This window comes from Pistacia vera, unplaced genomic scaffold (assembly GCF_008641045.1).
Source record: "Pistacia vera cultivar Batoury unplaced genomic scaffold, PisVer_v2 Contig233, whole genome shotgun sequence".
NCBI lineage: Eukaryota > Viridiplantae > Streptophyta > Magnoliopsida > Sapindales > Anacardiaceae > Pistacia > Pistacia vera.
Window position 1 is genome coordinate 937,371 of NW_022196039.1, and position 20,927 is coordinate 958,297.

The 20,927-nt window shown below is 36.3% G+C and overlaps 2 protein-coding genes across 2 annotated transcripts; both read right to left on the reverse strand.

The window, feature by feature from the left end:
* Nucleotides 1–65: 65 nt before the first annotated feature.
* Nucleotides 66–1,522, reverse strand: LOC116131461. Its single transcript, XM_031417112.1, has 4 exons — nucleotides 1,405–1,522; nucleotides 1,166–1,225; nucleotides 666–770; nucleotides 66–562 (listed from the first exon to the last, which is right to left on the reverse strand). The coding sequence occupies exons 1-4, from the start codon at nucleotides 1,444–1,446 to the stop codon at nucleotides 443–445; spliced, it is 327 nt and encodes a 108-aa protein (XP_031272972.1). The 5' UTR covers nucleotides 1,447–1,522; the 3' UTR covers nucleotides 66–442.
* Nucleotides 1,523–5,320: 3,798 nt separating this feature from the next.
* LOC116131387 lies at nucleotides 5,321–7,497 on the reverse strand. Its single transcript, XM_031417035.1, has 6 exons — nucleotides 6,844–7,497; nucleotides 6,538–6,685; nucleotides 6,058–6,435; nucleotides 5,915–5,960; nucleotides 5,476–5,675; nucleotides 5,321–5,361 (listed from the first exon to the last, which is right to left on the reverse strand). Exons 1-6 carry the CDS (start codon nucleotides 7,495–7,497, stop codon nucleotides 5,321–5,323), a joined length of 1,467 nt encoding a protein of 488 aa, XP_031272895.1.
* Between the last annotated feature and the right edge of the window lie 13,430 nt (nucleotides 7,498–20,927).

Below are 20,927 nucleotides of genomic sequence, written 5' to 3' on the forward strand. Positions count from 1 at the left end.
AGGATAAATTCAGATAATTTAGAGGGCAAAACGGGATTTGTACTCTAATACCCAATTGAACGAGATAAACAAAAAATAACAATCTTGTGTTATTACAAAGAAAGCACCCAGTTTGAATGTGATACAAAATCATTCAAAATGAAATTAGATTTGGCTACCCCAGTCTAATTCCAGAAATATTTTAAGAACTGATTAACATGGAACTGAACAAAAGCTATGGCTGAATTCAATGATTCTAATATTACATCCAGAAAACATTAAATGGGATCTTTTTCTTGGAGTCAGAAAGTAACTGGGGAGTTTTTAAGTGTCATTTGTAAAAGGTGCAATAATTGAAGAGCCGTTTCTCTGCTATTTGTGCCTGAAAAATGGCCTTTCTCCATTTGATTGATGCAATGGAGCCCTTGGAAAATGATGTGCTTCACTTCCATTGACTTGCACTTTAAGCCAGAATACTTTCTTTCGTTGTCAAGTCTTCTAAATTTACACTCACCTCTAAGCCTCCATTTAAAAGAGTGGTAACCATGGCAGGAATATCAGATTTTAAAGCAGTAGCTAATGCCTGCTCAATAGAATGGAACGATAATAAATTAGTGAGCTTAGCTCCTAGCTACATACACACTATTGAAATAGATAGTAGCATAAATATAATATTCAAGACAAACCTTCTTGTCCTCCTCTTTTTGATGCTTTATAACGTCCAAAGGCCAGTCACTTATCAGCTTCTGAAGTTCAACCATAATACCCGACTTCTTTGCATCAGATAAAGTCTGGAAGGCATATAGTGAAGTTATATAATGCTTCCATGCAACGATGAAACACTAAAAATAATACAATACCAAAGCACCAAATACTATAATATAATATTATAAAAATGTAAGTTTAATGCCTGACCAATATCCTCCTTGATTTTTTGCCACCCAGCAAATATAATCTTGATGCAAGCAAGTAAATAGACTTGTATTGATAGCAGGCCCTAAATGATTGCGTTGAATAATAAAACTCACATTTTAAAGAACAGCAAAGAAAGAAATTTTCCATTATGTTTCTTAAAATGATAATCTCCTTTTAAATTTATTAAAGGTACATTTTCCGTTATGTTTTGGAGGGAATGATATTTGCAAATTCTGTTCTATTATAACCAAGCAAAAGGCACCTGGTTTACCTGATTAAGAACTTGAATGATAGCAGCAGCTTCCTCAGGCTTGCGATCTAGTAAAAGACCCTGCAAAGAAAACAACAATGAGAGAAAGATAGTCATGCACTGAGCTGTATCAAAACATACTTGATCAGGCCAAAGGCAAGCGAAAAAAGTCACACTGTGATATGACATTACACTTTACATATCAAAAGTAATTCTCATACTGAAACAACACACTTTTATAGATAATCCAGAATTATTACCTTAGCACATGAAAACCCAGTCATAAGAGTGTGCTGCTTCATGGACTCCGATCTCAACTTCTCGATTTTCCACAGTGCCTCGGTGTCTCCTGGGTGTCAGAAACTTGAAATTCTTTAGAAATAAGGAATTAATCCTAAGGCATAAGCGAAAACATCCCTTTCGACCAGAGGAACTCTTAGATGCGAATTCACACTGAGGAAGAAACATAGGCCATGTTTAACCAAGTGACATGAAATGATAAGTTCATAAGTCTATGAATTATCAGATGCAAGGGATGTTTGACAAGGAATTATCCATCAACAGACCAAATGGCCAATGGATGACGACCAAGTTCTACCCTCAAAACCTCTTGTCAACAAAGGGTGCCCATGGGGGCACAAATCAAGACACTATAAAAGAAGTGTGATAAGATGCAAAAGCAGAAAACCATTTAGGTTGAGAAACTTTAGCAACATTTTCACTGACTAATTGGTTGAAAAACCCCANACCCTCGAAGTTAGCAATTAAGGAAGAGCTAGCCCTCAAAGTCCAACACTATCTTAATTTCTTTTGTTTCAGTTTTGCTGTTTATTTGACTATGTTGTTGGGTAATAATTACTAGTTTCATTACTAGTGTATTTTGCTTGCTAAAATATTAATACAAGAGTCTATTAGTTTCTGGGTTATTTGGCTTTTCTGGGTTTATTTCAATTTTGCTTGTTGTTTCCGTTGTGGTTGGCTGAGTTGGGAGAGGTATCTATCAATTGGTATCAGAGCAGTTCAGCTGTAGGATGGTTGGTACGAGAATGGAAGCTATAATAGAAAACGTTGAAAGAGAGATAGGTAACATCAAAAAGCGTTTAGTTGAAATGCGAGCTTGGATGAGAACGAAAGATGAAAAAGAAGTAAGGCGAAGAGATTGAGAGAAATCGCCAGAAGTTTCAAAGTCATCTGGAACTATTCACAATTGGAGACTAGGAAATCAAACAGAGGAAAGAGGGTACAATGATTTGGGGCATTACTGTGCAAAAAGAGGGGAACGGAAACTTGAACTTCCCATTTTCACTTGCAAAGATCCATATGGATGCTTATTCCAAGCGGAATGATACTTCAACATCATTGGGATTTCTAATGATGAAAAGTTACCAACGACAACAATCTGTATGAACGGAGAGGCTGTTAATTAGTTTCAATAGATTTAATCATAGGCTTTAGTGACTTCCTGGACAACCCTCAAATTAGCCCTATTGCAATGATTTAACTGCTCTCAAGAAGGAGGACCTTATGAAGCCTTGTTGGGTATTCAACATCTACAAGAGGTGGAGGAACATCGGAGAGAGTTTGAGGTTATCTCAACCATGTTAAATGAAGAAAAAGAAGATACTTTATGGGTTGCTTATGTAAATGGGCTGAAACCTGATATTAAGGCTGAGGTGAGATTGGGCCAGCCTAATTCATTGATACAACTTATTGAATTGGCACAGAATATAGAGGATAAAAATTGGGCTTTAGAAGAGTTGAAGTTTGGGCTAAATGGGCTTAGTCATGGGCATGGCTTGGGTCATTAGAGAATGGATTGGGCTGAGGGTTTAGTTCAGCTGAAAATGGTTTGGGTCAAGGGTTTAATTTAATAGATAATGGACTGGGCAAAGGTTTTAATGCAACTGAGTTTGGGTTGGGTAGAGCAATCAGGTCAATAGAAAATGGGACTAGGGTCCAATCCCATTTAACCAAAACACAAACCACTCTAGCCAACCGAGATATTCTAGTAACTCCTTGACAGTGAGCCAATCATAGGATAGAAAATGGGACTAGGGTCCAGTCCCATTTAACCCAAAACACAAACCACTCTAGCCAGCCGAGATATTCCAGTAACTCCTTGACAGTGAGCCAATCATAGGATGACAAACAATCGAGCACCGCTCTTACCACCAGTCATCAAAACAACAGCACATTCGTGTAACGACCCTTTGACTTTAACCCAGTTTTTTACGAATGACAGAAGATGAGATTCAAAAAAAAAAAAAAGGCCCTTGCTTCCGATGTGATGCCAAATTTTATCCGGGACACCGCTGCGGACAAAAGTAGTTCCAAGTGCTTTTGGTGGATGAAGAAGATGAGGAAGAGGAGGGTGGTGAAAGAGTGGAAGAGCAGGATGGTGTCAAGTAAACCATTTCCATCTTCCCAGTTTGAGGGCAAGGTGGTACTACTTGGGAGTGTAATGATGAGACCTGGATGATGAGGGTGTAGGAAAAGGGAAATAGGTAGTAAGTAGTGGATTGAGGGGATGTTGACAGGAAACTTCCATGAGTTTTGGTTGGGACAGGTGGCGATTGGGGGTTGGGATAGCAAAGGAATTCAATTATGGAGAGGGAGAGAGAGAGAGAGAGAGTAGATTAGAAGAGAGAAGAATATAAGGAAATTCGGGAGGAGCTAGCTAACCCTCGAAGTTAGCAATTAGGGAGGAGTTGGCCCTCGAAGTCCAGCACTATCTTAATTTCTTTTGTTTGAGTTTTGCTATTTATTTGATTGTGTTGTTGGGTAGTAATTGCTAGTTTCATTACTAGTGTATTTTGCTTGCTGAAATATTAATACAAGAGTCTATTAGTTTATGGGTTATTTGGCTTTTTTGGGTTTATTTCGATTTTGCTTGCTGTAACTCTCTTAAAACATTATCTTCCTTCATTCAAAAAAAGAAAAGTCAAAATAAGTATAAAAAAATGCAAAGACCCGATTCCAAATTTGGAAGAAATTACTCGACGGTTAGACAAGAAGCTGTACGACATACTACCTTGAAAGGAGAATCAAGAAACGTTGAAACTTCAGCAATAGTAGCTCAGAATAAAAATCAACATGCATAAATAGGTTAGGGTCTCTTAGGTTTCAACCCATTTGAGGTGCCCCAAACCCAACTCAATTAGAATTGGGGTGAGATTGGATTGCCCAAATCTTAACCCATTTTATTTAGGTTAGGTTTGGGGTACCCATTACCAACCTTAATTAAGAAAATATTTATAAAATAAATTTTATCAATTTTAAAAATATTTTTATAATTCTAAATTTGTAATGTAATTAAATAATTTTTATTAAATAAATCATTTATTAATTAACTATTAACAAATTTGCAAATTTATGATTTGGTTATCTGACTATCAACACCTTGACAAATGGTGCGTTTACGCCACTGTCGGTCCCATCGGGACCAGAGGGTGACGATATGTCAAAATCCAATGTTTCATTGGACTTCAACATTTCATTTGGCTGGCAAAAATAAAATGTCGAAAATGCGTCATGTATTCTAGTGTTAATTGCTCGTTGACTGGCAATTGACTAATGGTGGTGGTAAATTCAAAGTTTTTTTCAATATATTTATAAATTTATTACATTATTTATTTAATAAATTAAATATCTATTTAAGTTTATTTTGTAATTTGAAGAATGGTGTAGGTTATATTTGTCATCCTAAAATAGCTTTAGAAATAAAATATATATTTTTATTTATTTATAACAATAATAGTGATAATTATGCCTAAAAATAAATATTTTAAAATATATCATAATAATGATGTTAAATATCCATAATAAAAAGCAATGTTTTAAAAACCGACCCGGGACAAAACCCGGCGAGCTGGCCGGGTCCCGGGTCGACCGGTGACATCAGCAATGTTACTGTTCACAGAATGCAAAATTGCTGAATTTGAATCCAAATCATAAACTCCTGAATAAAAAGACCTTAGCAAAGCATCATCAAACATCATTACATCAGTAATACAACAAATTACAAATCAAAATAACAAATTAAAGGAAGAAATCACATAATATAATAGTTTTTGACTTCTTTCAACACTTCAATATTCTAACAAAAAATCATTTTCACCCAATGGTCTTCAATCCATCATTCCATCCTCAATTAAAATTTACAGTTCACACATCATCTCACAGATGATTGTCATCATTAGTAACATCGGCAACATCATCTACAAAAAATTCTAGCAAAAAAGGAAAACCATAAGTTAAATCTTCTCATTAAAACTAACTGAATATAAAGTAGCTACTACCAAATTGAAATTGCTTAAAAAATTGAAAACAACCTTCTGAAGCATCTGTTGAGTCATAATAAGAAGGGTGATCACCACCATCTACAAGAATAGCTCCTTCTCCATATAATGATTGTTCCAATTCATCATAATTAAGCTCACCAACCTCCTCTTCCTCATCAACTATCCACCATGCAGTTTTATCAATACTCTCATAATCAACAGGATTATAAGTAATTTTCTTGTAACAACTCCTGAACTAACATAATTAAATGTTCAAATCATGACCAATAAAGACATCAATAAGAATAACAAAATGAAGAAGGCTTTATACATATTTTGCAAACGTAAGTTATAATGAGTGAAAACCAAATCATTTAACCATGGATGCTCCAATCTGTTCCTCTTTTTAGTATGTATGCGTTAAAAAACACTCCAATTTCGCTCACATCTAGAAGAGGCCGAAGTTTGACTTAGAATTTTGATTGCAAACTTTTGCAAATTTGGAGCACTAAATCCAAATGTCGTCCACCATTCATCTAATTAGAATAAAGTATAAATTACATAAGAAATAAACACAATTTCATAACTTAAAAATTAGACTTAAAAAGTTAATATTTAATAACTATTACATACCCGGCCGTGTAGTTTTGCAAGTTTGAAGAGCAAGCTCACGAGAAAAGCTTTCTAGACGGTCTCGATATAATCTACTCTCTTCCAGTAACGTTGTCTTGCTAATTTTGAATGCACTTGCTTTATTGTCAATAGTGTCAAGGAAACCATACATGACCTCAGGTTTTTTGGAAAAAGTATCATCGTCATATTTAAAAGCAGGATTCAAATAATATGCTGCTGCATGGATATCACGGCGCAACATCCTATCCCAACGCATCTTAATAATTGTTGTATAAAGCTTGTACAAGATTTTCCTATTCTTAAACAACTTCTTGATCCCCATCCTCGTTCTATACATGCCATCATACACATATCCTATTGAAGGCCTCTCATATGAGTCTAAAATTTGGAGCATATGCATCAATGGACTCACAACTTTGGTAATTATACCAATGTCATCCCAAAATTAGTTATCTAGAACTATGGAAATAAAGGCTTTGCCTTTATTAGTTTTTGCACATCGAGACTCCACAAAAGTTCTATCTGTCACTGTAGATTCCAAGTCATGTTTGTGCTGATGTAGGCTGCTCAATGCAATGAAGGTTGTGGCAAAACGGGTTGCACCTGGGTGTATAATTTCTATCCAAACCTATTCAAGTGATAGACAACAGATGTTAGTACTTAGTAAATTATTAAAAAATGTACATATATAATATGATTTGACAATGTAAATTATAAACATATGAGGTAAAGGTATATAACCTATTTTTCCCTTAACAAAGCTAGCATAAAGGAATGATTACACACAAACTTTGTAAGCTCAGATGCACGTTCCAAAAGGTTAACTATGTGACTCATCTCAGCTATGTCTTTCAACATAAAATTAACGCAATGTGCTGCACAAGGAGACCAAGTAGTACTGCTATATTTTTCTGACAACATTCTTCTAACAACTTTATAATTTGCTCCATTGTTAGTGACAAGATGGACAATATTGTTTGGTCCGACCCATAAAGCTATTTCCTCAAACAAGCTAAACAATATTGTAGCATCCTTTACAATATCTGAAGCATCCACTGATTTCACAAAACACAATCCTTTAGGACAGTACACTAGAAAATTAATCAGCAACCTATGTGAATTATCTGTCCAACCATCAGCCATTAAAGTACATCCAACATCCTCCCAAGTTTTCTTATAACCATCAACAAGTAACTGCACTTCTTTCCTAGCATCTCTCAATAAATTTACATGCAAATTATGATATGTTGGGATTTTATACCCAGGACCAATTGCAGTTATAGCATCCACCATAGGTTGAAAATAAATTGAATTAATAACATTAATTGGGATGCAAGAATCATAAAATAACCTTGCAACAGCCATGTCCACTCTCCACTTAGCTTCTTTTCTGGCTAAAACGCTCTTAATTGAGGGCTGAGACCTAGGCTTAATTGCCATCTAGTAAACCATCTTGCACCATTATATTAATGCACATCATTACTTGAGGCGTTATCAACTGAGATCGTGAAGACCTTGTTTTCATCCCCCATTCCCTTAAACACTCTAATATACAATCGCAATCTGAATCCCACCCCGGGGAGAGGTAAATGACAAAACTGAGCACATGCTTGTCAACCTCCAACTAGAATCTATCCAATGCCTCGTTAGAACCATGTATTCAATCTTCGGTTGCCTGAATTCCAAAATCAATCGTCAAACTTTTTTATCAACACTTTTCAACTTTTTTCTTTTCCATATCATCACCTTCACACAATCATTTTTACTAGTATACGCGATATCCTTTCCCAACAAGGCTTCGATACTTTAACAATTTGTTTAAACCGTCTTCCTCCCAATTGTGAATGGTTGCTCATGCATAAGCACCCAATTGCCACATCCCTTATAACTGTCATATCAAACTTCCCATCTATTGAGTTGACATCTCAATTTGCCCCATACAGAATCGGATGGGGAAAATTAATTTGTTGTTGCTATCTCATGGCCACCATTCGCCGTAACACACATTCAGATGTCTAGAAAATTGATTAGTGCTTGGTACATTATGGCCAGTCTGGCTTTACAATGGTTGCATTCTGCCTTTTTGTACCATGGAGTAGAACCACCTCTGTAAATTCATTCCAGATGCAATGTCTTAGCTCTGTTTCGTTTCAACTTCGTCCTATTGTTGTGGGGTTGTGTTTGTGGTCTCAATTTGAACCTCAACTAAGTGTTCATCCAACGGGCATAAGAACCAGATGAGGAATCCATACCTATAAGGGAAAATATAACACTATTAGTATTGGAAATATCAAAACCTAACACCCAGCTAAAGGGAAAAAAATTAAAAAATTAAAAGTTCATTAAGGCACACAACATAGCACCATCATCACACAAATTCCAAATCGATTTTATTTAATCAACATATAGATAAACATACAAGAGTTACCATCACACATTCCAAATCTGATTTTATTTAATCAACATACAAATAAACAACAAGACCGATCACACAAATTCCAAATCTGATTTATTTAATCAACATATAATAAACATAAAAGACTCTCTTTTACTGATTATAATCTCAACTCTTTCAGAATCAACAATCTTCAGAATCAATTGGAGATAAAACACAAACTCAAAATCATTAAGTTTTACCGAATGCTCACCCTTGGTTGTGCTTGTGCCACTAATGAATCTTGATTCTTGACCACCCTTTTTAGAGGAGTCCTGGAGGAGATTTTAATAGCAGCTTCCTACACAATGACAATTTTATCAGCAATAAAACAACCCAAATTATACAGCTTCAGTCGTGACTCTCGAGTTTGAATTCATAAATATCATCTGAGTTTTGAACTCAACGTTTGCAAATTATCAAAGTCCCAAAAAAAATTAAAGTAAAAACGCATAGTTGGGAGTTTCTATATATTTATCCGTCAACCTCTGTTGATAAAGAACTGAACCAGAAGCAAACCAGCAAAATGGCCTTAGCTTCATTCACCATGACAATAATGCCATCAGACTTTCAACAACCCAAAGTAAGAAACTCATTTATTTACTAATTTCCTTCACCAGTCACCATGATTGGCAATGATGTACCTGGTACAGACGTAACATAATAGAACCAATCTTTCACCCCACACAGCTACACCTATAGAAATACTACTTGAAACTTGAAAGTTCATAATACTCCATATTCAACTCAAAGAAGAAGCAAGCTACCTAGCTCCTCTACCTTAGAACCACTTAATGAATCAATCTCCCACTTCTCCGATAACTACCCCACTGTGAGAGTCCATTGAGGCGAGATTGACATTAAAAGGTTGAGAGTTAGAGTTAAGACTGAAAGTGAGAGTGGTTTGAGAGGTTGAGCGTTTGAGAGTGATTGAGACAATGAAACGAAAGCGAGGAGAAGAAGTTGAAGCATAATGCATCAATGGAGAGGGAAAATAACGACTAGAAAATGACGTTGAGCCGAGAACAAGGTAATAGGGACAGATTTATGGGGTTAGGGTTTGTAATTTGATTTAGAATTAGGGATTTAAGGTGTGGTTAGTCATTTTTATTTAGTTTATTGAATGGGGTGGATTTGCAACTTTTTAAAACTAAATATAACATATTCATATGGCCCCTATACATTTAAAACTTGCAAATAAACATGTGAGCTGGCTCAAGCTCGCGAGCTTCAATAGGAGTAGCCGTTGATTAAATTCGGTTGACACTGTAATAGCCAGATCTCTGTCTTTGTCGAGTGAATTTGAATAATCCATTAGCCGAGCTCGATCTGCTCCAAGCGGCTTGGCTCGGGTTTCACCCCTAGTCAGCCCACTATTATCAATCTAGACCATCAATCTTGGACCAATTTTAGTTAGTGTTTAGTCCTCTTTGGGGTTACCACAACCTAGGAACAGGATCATTCCATTAGACTCCTTTTCGGTACCTAACCCCAACACCACCCTATGTTAACCCTACTACCAAAAGAATGAAATTGAGAGATTATGGGTGGTGATGATAGCCTTAGGAATTGTAAAACCCAGCCTTAGTCCCTTTTCTAGCTCGGTGTTACTAGTTAAAAAAAAAAAAAAAAGATGGGGGATGAAGGTTTGTGTGGATTATAAGGCTCTAAACAAATGACGGTTCCGGATAAATTTCCTATTCCTGTGGTGGATGAGTTTTTTTGATGACTGGGTGTGCTAACATTTTTTCTAAGTTGGATCTAAAGTTGGGATACCATCAGATTCGGTTAAGGATGAGGGTACACAAAATGACATTTCGAACACATGAGAGATGTTATGAATTTCTAGTCATGCCTTTCAGCTTACCAACACATCGACTACTTTCCAAGCCTTAAGAATGCATCCACCTTATTTGTGGGTTCATTTTAGTATTCTTTGAATATCTTGGTTTAAGTAACCGAGAGAGGATCACCTCCAACATTTGAAACACCCATTGATACTTGAAGAAAATCAGTTGGTGGCTAACAAAAAGAAATGTTTTTTGAGCAAAGAGTTTTCTTTCCAATCCAATCTTAAGTTGGTTTACGAAAGAGAATTGATGGCATTGTGATGGTTTCAAATGGCGCCATTATTTATTGGGTCGACATTTCATCATTAGAACATCAGCGAGTTTATTTTCTTATGGAACAATGATTAGTGGTGAAACCAATACAAATGGGTTGTGAAGCTACTTGATTGATTTTGTGATCCAAGCCGAAATAGAGAATAGAGCGGCCAAGCTTTGTTTAGGAGAGGGGAAATGGGTGAACTTCACAGATTGTCGGTGAGTTATATGTTGGATTGGAAGAACTTGAGGGAGCTGTTCACAAGATAACAAGTTGTAGGGTATTATACAAGACTATTATCAATCCTAATGTGGTTTATCGTATAATTGGCGAGAGCCATCCCTTTATCATGATTGATTGGTCTTACCAAGGAAGGGCCCATATTCCAACTCCTACATGAGTTTCATTTGTCACCACTTGGCCATCACCCAGGATTTTTCAGCATGTATAAATGGCTCCACCATGTGGTTTTATGGAAGGGTATGAAAAATGATGTTCATGAGTATGCCAAGTCTGTTCTATTTGCCAACAAAGTAAGTATCAAGCGTCGAGTCCGGCTAGATTTTACAACCTCTACCTGTGCCAGCATTGGTATGGAAAATTTATATGGATTTCATCACGGGTCTTCTAAAAGTCAAAAATATCGACAATATCTTGGTGGTTGTTGATAGGTTGACCAAATACAACCACTTTTTGCTTCTAAAGCACCTGTACACACGCTAAGGATGCAATGGCACTATTCATTAAGGAGATTGTGAGGTTACTGGGTTTCCACAATTGATTGTCTTAATCGCGATCAATATTGTCGTCACTTTGGGGATGAATTTGTAACAGTCGGGAACACAACTTTGCATGAGTTCGGCCTACCACCTGCAATGGATGGATAATTGGAAGTGGTTAATGATGTGTATAACATACCTTCGATTTTTTGTGAGACATCAGCCACAACATTGGCCAAAATGAATTCTGGGCTAAATTTTGGTTCAATACAACATACAATAGCTCCGTTGGTATGACCCCTTTAAGGCACTTTATGGTCGTGATCCATGATTATCTTTAAACTTTCATATCATGGATCTATAGTAGATACGTAACCATCAGTTGGAACTCTCAATGTCATTTTGGAAGCTTGAAATATAATCTTTATCAAAGCCCAAGGTTGTATGAAGTGATATGTAGATCACAAGTAAAGAGAAGTTAGTTTGGAAATTGGGATTTAGTCTACTTGAAGTCACACCCTACCATCTTTGCTCCTTGGCTAAACATTACAATGAAAAACTAAGCCCCTGCTTTTATAACCTTTGTAGCTATAAAGATGGCACAGTGGCCTACCGCTTAAAGTACTAGAAGCTTGCATCCATGATGTTTTCCATGTCTCGTAGCTCAAAAAAAGCAAGTACCCACGCCTAATGCCAACCCCTTCCGAAGCATTAGATGAGGATTTGTTTTATGATTCGAACTGGAAGAAGTGTTGCAAACTTGTAACTCCTTTAGTAATCAAATAGAAGGTGCCCACTTATGAGAACACTATGAGGACTTCACCAATATTGATATTCAATTTCCTTGTTCACCTTGAAGGCAAGGTGGCTCTCTTTGGGGGGAGTAATGATGAGAACTCTACATGCATGTCTACATAGGAAAGTAGGAGAGTGAGTAGAGGATGGGGTAGGATTTACCAAACAAAGGATGGTCCTAAATTGCATATTAGTGCTGTAAGGTATTGGGATGTCGTCTACAGATTGTTTAAGGGAATTCTGTTAAGTGAGAGATTTGTAGCTTAAAAGGGTTGACAAGGAATGTTTGGGCAACTGAAAAATTAAAAGGGAATTTTGGATTAGGGAGGTACTAGCCTTGAAGCTAGTTGGTTATCTTTTTTTCTTCTTGTCAATTTACTTTCTTTTCTGGTTTGTTAATTTGTGAATGTTCTATTGATATCAAACTTGCAGTGTGTTGGGAATTTACTATTAATATATCAGAGGTATTTCAGTGATATTCTTGTTGTGTTGAGTGACTAAGCAGGTTGAGTATAAGAGGTTTCTAACAAAGTGTGAAGATGAATTCAAGAAAAAAAAAGAAAGACCTTTTGCTTCTAATGTGATGCCAATTCTCTCTAAGACACCACGTGCGAGAATAGCAGTTCCAGTGCTTTGGTGGATGAAGAAGATGGGGAAGTGAGGGTGTGAAAGAGCGGAGGAGCGAGAGTGGTGTCAAGTTAACCATTTTATCTTCCCACCTTGAGGACAAGGTGCTAATGCTTGGGAGGGTAATGATGACCCCAGATGATAGGTTTAGGAAAAGGGAAATAAGGTGGCAAGTAGTGGATTAAGGGGATGTTGGGAAATTTATGGGTTTATGCTGGGACAAGTGCAATTGGGGGTTGGTACACAAAAGAATTCAGTTGTGGGAGAGAGCGAGCGGGGGATAAAAAGAGAGGGAGAGAGCAGATTGGAGGAGAAAATATAGGAAATTTGGGAGGAGCTACCCTCGAAGTTACAATTAAGGAAAGCTAGCCCTCAAAGTCCAACACTATCTTAATTTCTTTTGTTTCAGTTTTGCTGTTTATTTGACTATGTTGTTGTAATAATTACTAGTTTCATTACTAGTGTATTTTGCTTGCTAAAATATTATACAAGAGTCTATTAGTTTCTGGGTTATTGGCTTTTCTGGGTTTATTTCAATTTTGCTTGTTGTTTCCATTGTGGTTGGCTGAGTTGGGAGAGGTATCTATCAATTGGTATCAGAGCAGTTCAGTTAGGATGGTTGGTACGAGATGGAAGCATAATAGAAAACGTTGAAAGAGAGATAGGTAACATCAAAAGTTTAGTTGAAATGCGAGCTTGGATGAGAGAAAGATGAAAAAGAAGTAAGGCGAAGAGATTGAGAGAAATCGCCGAAGTTTCAAAGTCATCAGGAACTATTCACAATTGGACTAGGAAATCAAACAGAGGAAAAGGGTACAATGATTTGGGGCATTACTGTGCAAAAAGAGGGGAACGAAACTTGAACTTCCCTTTTCACTTGCAAGATCCTAAGAGGCTTATTCCGACGGAATGATACTTCACATCATTGGGATTTCTAATGATGAAATTTACCAACGACAACAACTGTATGAACGGAGAGGCTGTTAATTAGTTTCAATAGATTTAATCATAGGCTTTAGTGACTTCCTGGACAACCCTCAAATTAGCCCTATTGCAATGATTTAACTGCTCTCAAGAAGGAGGACCTTATGAAGCCTTGTTGGGTATTCAACATCTACAAGAGGTGGAGGAACATCGGAGAGAGTTTGAGGTTATCTCAGCCATGTTAAATGAAGAAAAAGAAGATACTTTTGGGTTGCTAGTAATGGGCTGAAACCTGATATTAAGGCTGAGGTGAGATTGGGCCAGCCTAATTCATTGATCAACTTATTGAATTGGCACAGAATATAGAGGATAAAATTGGGCTTTAGAAGAGTTGAAGTTTGGGCTAAATGGCTTAGTCATGGGCATGGCTTGGGTCATTAGAGAATTTGGGCTGAGGGTTTAGTCACTGAAAATGGTTGTGTCAAGGGTTTAATTTAATAGATAGGACTGGGCAAAGGTTTTAATGCAACTAGTTTGGGTTGGGTAGAGCAATCAGGTCAATAGAAAATGGGACTAGGGTCATCCCATTTAACCAACCACAAACCACTCTAGCCACCGGATATTCAGTACTCCTTGACATGACATCAGATAAAAATGGACTAGGTCCATCCATTAACCCAAACACAACCATCTAGCCAGCCGAGATTCCGAACTCCTTGACAGTGACCAATCATAGGATGACAAACAATCGAGCACCGCTCTTACCACCAGTCATCAAAAAGCACATTCGTGTAACGACCCTTACTTTAACCCAGTTTTTACGAATGACAGAAGATGAGATTCAAAAAAAAAAAAAAAAGGCCCTTGCTTCCGATGTGATGCCAAATTTTCTCTGACACCGCTGCGGACAAAAGTGTTCCAAGTGCTTTTGGTGGATGAAGAAGATGAGGAAGAGGAGGGTTTGAAAGAGTGGAAGCAGGATGGTGTCAAGTAACCATTTCCATCTTCCCAGTTTGAGGGCAAGGTGGTACTACTTGGGAGTGTAATGATGAGACCTGGATGATGAGGTGTAGGAAAAAGGAATAGGTGTAAGTAGTGGATTGAGGGGATGTTACAGAAACTTCCATGAGTTTTGGTTGGGACAGGTGGCGTTGGGTGTGATAGCAAAGGAATTCAATTATGGAGAGGGATAGAGAGAGAGAGAGCGAGTAGATTAGAAGAGAGAAGAATATAGGAAATTCGGGAGGAGCTAGCTAACCCTCGAAGTTAGCAATTAGGGAGGAGTTGCCCTCGAAGTCCAACACTATCTTAATTCTTTTGTTTGGTTTTGCTATTTATTTGATTGTGTTGTGGGTAGTAATTGCTAGTTTCATTACTAGTGTATTTTGCTTGCTGAAATATTAATACAAGAGTCTATTAGTTTGGGTTATTTGGCTTTTTTGGGTTTATTTCGATTTTGCTTGCTGTAACTCTCTTAAACATATCTCTTTCATTCAAAAAAAGAAAGTCAAAATAAGTATAAAAAAATGCAAAGACCTGATTCAATTTGGAAGAAATTACTCGACGGTTAGACAAGAAGCTGTACGACATACTACCTTGAAAGGAGAATCAAGAAACGTTGAAACTTCAGCAATAGTAGCTCAGAATAAAAATCAACATGCATAAATAGGTTAGGGTCTCTTAGGTTTCAACCCATTTGAGGTGCCCCAAACCCAACTCAATTAGAATTGGGGTGAGATTGATGCCCAAATCTTAACCCATTTTATTTAGGTTATTGGGGTACCCATTACCAACCTTAATTAAAGAAATTTTAATAAAATAAATTTTATCAATTTTAAAAATATTTTTATAATTCTAAATTTGTAATGTAATTAAATAATTTTTATTAATAAATCATTTATTAATTAACTATTAACAAATTTGCAAATTTATGATTTGGTTATCTGACTATCAACACCTTGACAAATGGTGCGTTACGCCACTGTCGGTCCCATCGGGACCAGAGGGTGACGATATGTCAAAATCCAATGTTTCATTACTTCAACATTTCATTGGCTGGCAAAAATAAAATGTCGAAAATGCGTCATGTATTCTAGTGTTAATTGCTCGTTGACTGGCGATTGACTAATGGTGGTGGTAAATTCAAAGTTTTTTTTCAATATATTTATAAATTTATTACATTATTTATTTAATAAATTAAATATCTATTTAAGTTTATTTTGTAATTTGAAGAATGGTGTAGGTTATATTTGTCATCCTAAATAGCTTTAGAAATAAATATATATTTTTATTTATTTATAACAATAATAGTGATATATATGCCTAAAAATAAATATTTAAAATATATCATAATAATGATGTTAAATATCCATAATAAAAAGCAATGTTTTAAAAACCGCCCCGAAGTTGATTGGAAAAAGCAAGTAATGAAATTCAAGTTAGGAGACCGAGTGGTGAAACTTATGGGTGATTCGGCTTTAAGCAAAACACTCATTTTTTAAGGTCATGCTTCGAACGTTCAGAGTGAAGGGCAGGGATATTTTTTTGAGTTCGATAGTTTATAGAAGCAAATAGAGTTGGGAAGTGAAGGGGACAGCCGCAGCTAGGGGTTTAATCGAGTTGAGTCGAGTTTTTGCTTAATCAAGCCAAGCTTGATTATTGTAGCAACGAGCTCGAGCCATATTGAGCTTGAAAAAGCTGAATCAAACTCGAACTCATGATACTGTTGGAAGCTCAAATTGGAACTTGAGCTCAAGTTAGCTAGAATTCGAGCAAGCTCGATTGTAGCCAGATGCAAAATCGAGTATTTGCTTGAATTCGACAAAAAATAAGAATTAACCACTAATTACATGAAATTAAGAGATAATTACATATTTACATTGCAAAGCATGACATAATAAGTTTAAGAACATTGATATGATGATATCATAAGTTTAATATCAAGGTTCAAGAAGAACAATACTCAAAAAATAAGGTGTTACATAAAACATCCCACACATTCATGTACAAAAAGCATAACACCATATATTGGCAAACACAATTCTGACTTGTGAGTTGTTGGAAGCTTGGAATATGGTAGCAAAATGTTCATCTTGTAAGTTGTTACAGCAAACATGCACTTTGAGTCTGAGGTTGTGTATCTTGATACCTTCAGAAACTGAGAAAAAACAACAGGAGTTATAAATGGTGTAAATATTACAAGGATAAATCATGATACTACCTAATGTAACTTGGAAATATTCATGATACTGCCTAATGTAACTTAGAAATAGTTACTCTATACAGCATGCATTATAATTGCATCTAAATATTGTCCAATGAAAATGAGAACTTAACCAATGATGTAAATATTACAAGGATAAAGCAATTGCCACCCAACATAATAAACAGTTAACATCCTGATGATGAAGAGTGAAGACACTAAGTTGCTTGAAAAATGCAAATTGCCAAATGGCCCAAACCACAACAAAACCTACAAACTTTAACAATTAACATCCTCAAAAACCAACAAAGCTGAACCCCACAGGCCACTCTCCATAAACAGCATACAACTCTTGATTAATCCTAATTTTTATTTTCCAAACAATAAAACATATACATATACCTGCCAATTTATCAAAAGTTGGATTGTTTGTACTATTGAATGATCAAACATCTACTGAGTCACTTTAGCTGAAGGGGTATAGGAAGTGTAATCTCTATTGGTTGAACATCCCTCTAAAATACATATAGAGAAAGATAAAAAAGTTTAAGTTAAGAGTAAAATAAGGTCAATTACAAATAAATGAGGAATATAAATTCTATTAATTTAATAAATGAACTTACTTTGCTCTCTTTCTTCAATCCATTAAGATTGCGGCACCAATCATCCACACATAATAGGACTTGGACTGTTTCATGAGACTATGAAGCTCGATAAGTGTCGATGACTCTACTCCCAACATTAAAACTAGCTTCTAATGCCATTGGGTGATAGGAATGGCTAGTACATCATGAGGCATCTTAGATAATACATGATACTTTGAACTGTTCCATTTCCACCAAGCTAAAGCATCAAAAGCATCATGAGCTTCTTGACATTTTTAACATCCCTCATCTAGATAACAATCCAAATTTGATTTTTCTGATGCAACCATATCAATTGTGTTTACTAAACCCAATAATACTAACCAACCAGAAGAGTCATCCCTGTAGACACCCCACTACTACTAGGCTTTCCACTAACCCCTACATCAGCACTGTGATTGGTAATAGGAGATTGCCTATTAGCCACATATTCCCTATATAACTTATATAAGGCCTCTCGAACTCTTACAACATGCATTCGAGATTCTTGAGGACCAAATATCTTTTTGAAAGCATTTTCAATCACTTTCATTTTGCACCTAAGATCCAATACCACAGCAATATCCATCAACAAATTACACTCTCCCTAATTCTTATCAAACTTAGCTTTTATCAATCTCACCATGTTCTAAACAAAATCATCCTCATCATTTGCATGTCTATCCAACAATATTTTCACTCGACAAACCTCTGCTAGAAACTTATTTGAAGTAAGATAGTCACTCCCAAAAATGATATATGTGGCTTCACTAAAAACTTTCAAAATCTGACAAACTTTCTCAACTTTGTCCTAGTATTCTAAATTGGGACAAGAATGATAATTCGAATCTCTTTCGTAGTACCTTGAAAACACTATTTTGAACTTCAATGCAACTGACAACATCTCATAAGTTGAGTTCTACCTTGTTTTACAATCGAGGATTAGCTTCTGGTACGGCAACTGCAAGTGTTGTCCAATTTTTGAAAGAATGGTAAGCCTACTCTCTGATTGATTGATGTACGACACACTATCATTAACGTTTTGGATGACATGCCTAATCTAAGTAAGACCATCTTGCACCATTATATTTAATGCTACATCATTACTTGAGGCGTTATCAACTGAGATCGTGAAGACCTTGTTTTCAATCCCCCATTCCCTTAAACACTTTAATATACAATCAGCAATCTGAATCCCACCCCGGGGAGGAGGTAAATGACAAAACTGAGCACATGCTTGTTCAACCTCCAATTAGAATCTATCCAATGCCTCGTTAGAACCATGTATTCAATCTTCTGGTTGCCTGAATTCCATAAATCAATCGTCAAACTTATTTTATCAACACTTTTCAACTTTTTTTTTTCCATATCATTCACCTTCACACAATCATTTTTACTAGTAATACGCGATATCCTTTCCCAACAAGGCGTCGTATACTTTAACAATTTGTTTAAACCGTCTTCCTCCACAATTGTGAATGGGTGCTCATGCATAAGCACCCAATGTGCAACCAATTCCCTTATAACTGTCATATCAAACTTACCATCTATTAGAGTTGACATCTCAATTTGCCCCATACTAGAATCTGATGGTGGAAAATTAATTTGTTGTTGCTATCTCATGGCCACCATTCGCCGTGAACACACATTCAGATGTCTAGAAAATTGATTAGTGCTTCGGGTAGCATTAATGGCCAGTCTGGCTTTACAATGGTTGCATTCTGCCTTTTTTGTACCATGGAGTAGAACCACCTCCGTAAATTCATTCCAGATCGCAAATGTCTTAGCTCTGTTTCAGTTTCAACTTCTTCCTATTAGTTGTGGGGGTTGTGTTTGTGGTCTCAATTTGAACCTCAACTAAGTGTTCATCCAACGCGGCATAAGAACCAGATGAGGAATCCATACCTATAAGGGAAGAAATATAACACTATTAGTATTGGAAATATCAAAACCTAAACACCAAGCTAAAGGGAAAAAAATTAAAAAATTAAAAGTTCATTAAGGCACACAACATAGCACACATCGATCACACAAATTCCAAATCTGATTTTATTTAATCAACATATAGATAAACATACAAGTAAGACCGATCACACAAATTCCAAATCTGATTTTATTTAATCAACATATAAATAAACATAAAAGACTCTCTTTTACTGATTTATAATCTCAACTCATTTCAGAATCAACAATCTTCAGAATCAATTGGAGATAAAAACAACAAACTCAAAAATCATTAAGTTTTACCGAATGCTCACCCTTGGTTGTGCTTGTGCCACTAATGAATCTTGAGTTCTTGACCAACCCTTTTTAGAGGGAGTCCTGGAGGAGATTTTAATAGCAGCTTCCTACACAATGACAACTTATTCAGCAATAAAGAACAACCCAAAGTATACAGCTTCAGTCGTGACTCTCGAGTTTGAATTCATAAATATCATCTGAAGTTTTGAACTCCTAACGTTTGCAAATTATCAAAGTCCCAAAAAAAATTAAAATAAAAAGGTCATAGTTGGGAGTTTCTATATATTTATCCGTCAAACCTCTGTTGATAAAGAACTGAACCAGAGAGCAAACCAGCAAAATGGCCTTAGCTTCATTCACCATGACAATAATGCCATCAGACTTTCAACAACCCAAAGTAAGAAAACTCATTTATTTACTAATTTCCTTCACCAGTCACCATGATTGGCAATGATGTAACCTGGTACAGACGTAACATAATAGAACCAATCTTTCACCCCTACACGGCTACACCTATATGAAATACTACTTGAAACTTGAAAGTTCATAATACTCCATATTCAACTCAAAGAAGAAGCAAGCTACCTAGCTCCTCTACCTTAGAACCACTTAATCGAATCAATCTCCCACTTCTCCTATGAACTACCACACTGATGAGAGTCACATTGAGAGGTTGAGATTGACATTAAAAGGTTGAGAGTTGAGACTGAAAGTGAGAGTGAGTTTGAGAGGCTGTCAAGTAAAGCTTACATGATATTTCACAGGCTGAGCGTTTGAGAGTGACTGAGACAATGAAACGAAAGCGAGGAGAAGAAGTTGAAGCACGATGCATCAATGGAGAGGGAAAATAACGACTAGAAAATGACGTTAAGCCGATGAACAAAGGTAATTAGGGAAAGATTTATGGGGTTAGGGTTTGTAATTTGATTTAGTAATTAGGGATTTAAGGGTGTGTTAGTCGATTTTGATTTTAGTTTATTTGAATGGGGGTGGATTTGCAACTTTTTAAAACTAAAATATAACATAATTTCATATGGCCCCTTATACATTTAAAACTTGCAAATAAACATGTGAGCTGGCTCAAGCTCGCGAGCTTCAATAGTTGAGTAGCCCGTTGATTGAATTCGGTTTGACACTGTAGATGAGCCAGATCAGCTTGTCTTTGTGCGAGCTGAATTTGAATAATCCATTAGCCGAGC

What these genes read in the sequence shown, in the direction of transcription:
- LOC116131461 (XM_031417112.1), bottom strand. Translation starts at nt 1,446, where the DNA reads ATGAAGCAGCACACTCTTATGACTGGGTTTTCATGTGCTAAG. An exon ending in TCATTCAAGTTCTTAATCAG is followed by an intron (nt 771 to 1,165) that starts GTAAACCAGGTG and finishes TATGCCTTCCAG; the next exon opens with ACTTTATCTGATGCAAAGAA. An exon ending in AAAAAGAGGAGGACAAGAAG is followed by an intron (nt 563 to 665) that starts GTTTGTCTTGAA and finishes TCTATTGAGCAG; the next exon opens with GCATTAGCTACTGCTTTAAA.
- LOC116131387 (XM_031417035.1), bottom strand. Translation starts at nt 7,497, where the DNA reads ATGGCAATTAAGCCTAGGTCTCAGCCCTCAATTAAGAGCGTTTTAGCC. An exon ending in CATCTGAGCTTACAAAGTTT is followed by an intron (nt 6,686 to 6,843) that starts GTGTGTAATCAT and finishes TCACTTGAATAG; the next exon opens with GTTTGGATAGAAATTATACA. An exon ending in AGTGCTCCAAATTTGCAAAA is followed by an intron (nt 5,676 to 5,914) that starts GTTTGCAATCAA and finishes ATGTTAGTTCAG; the next exon opens with GAGTTGTTACAAGAAAATTA.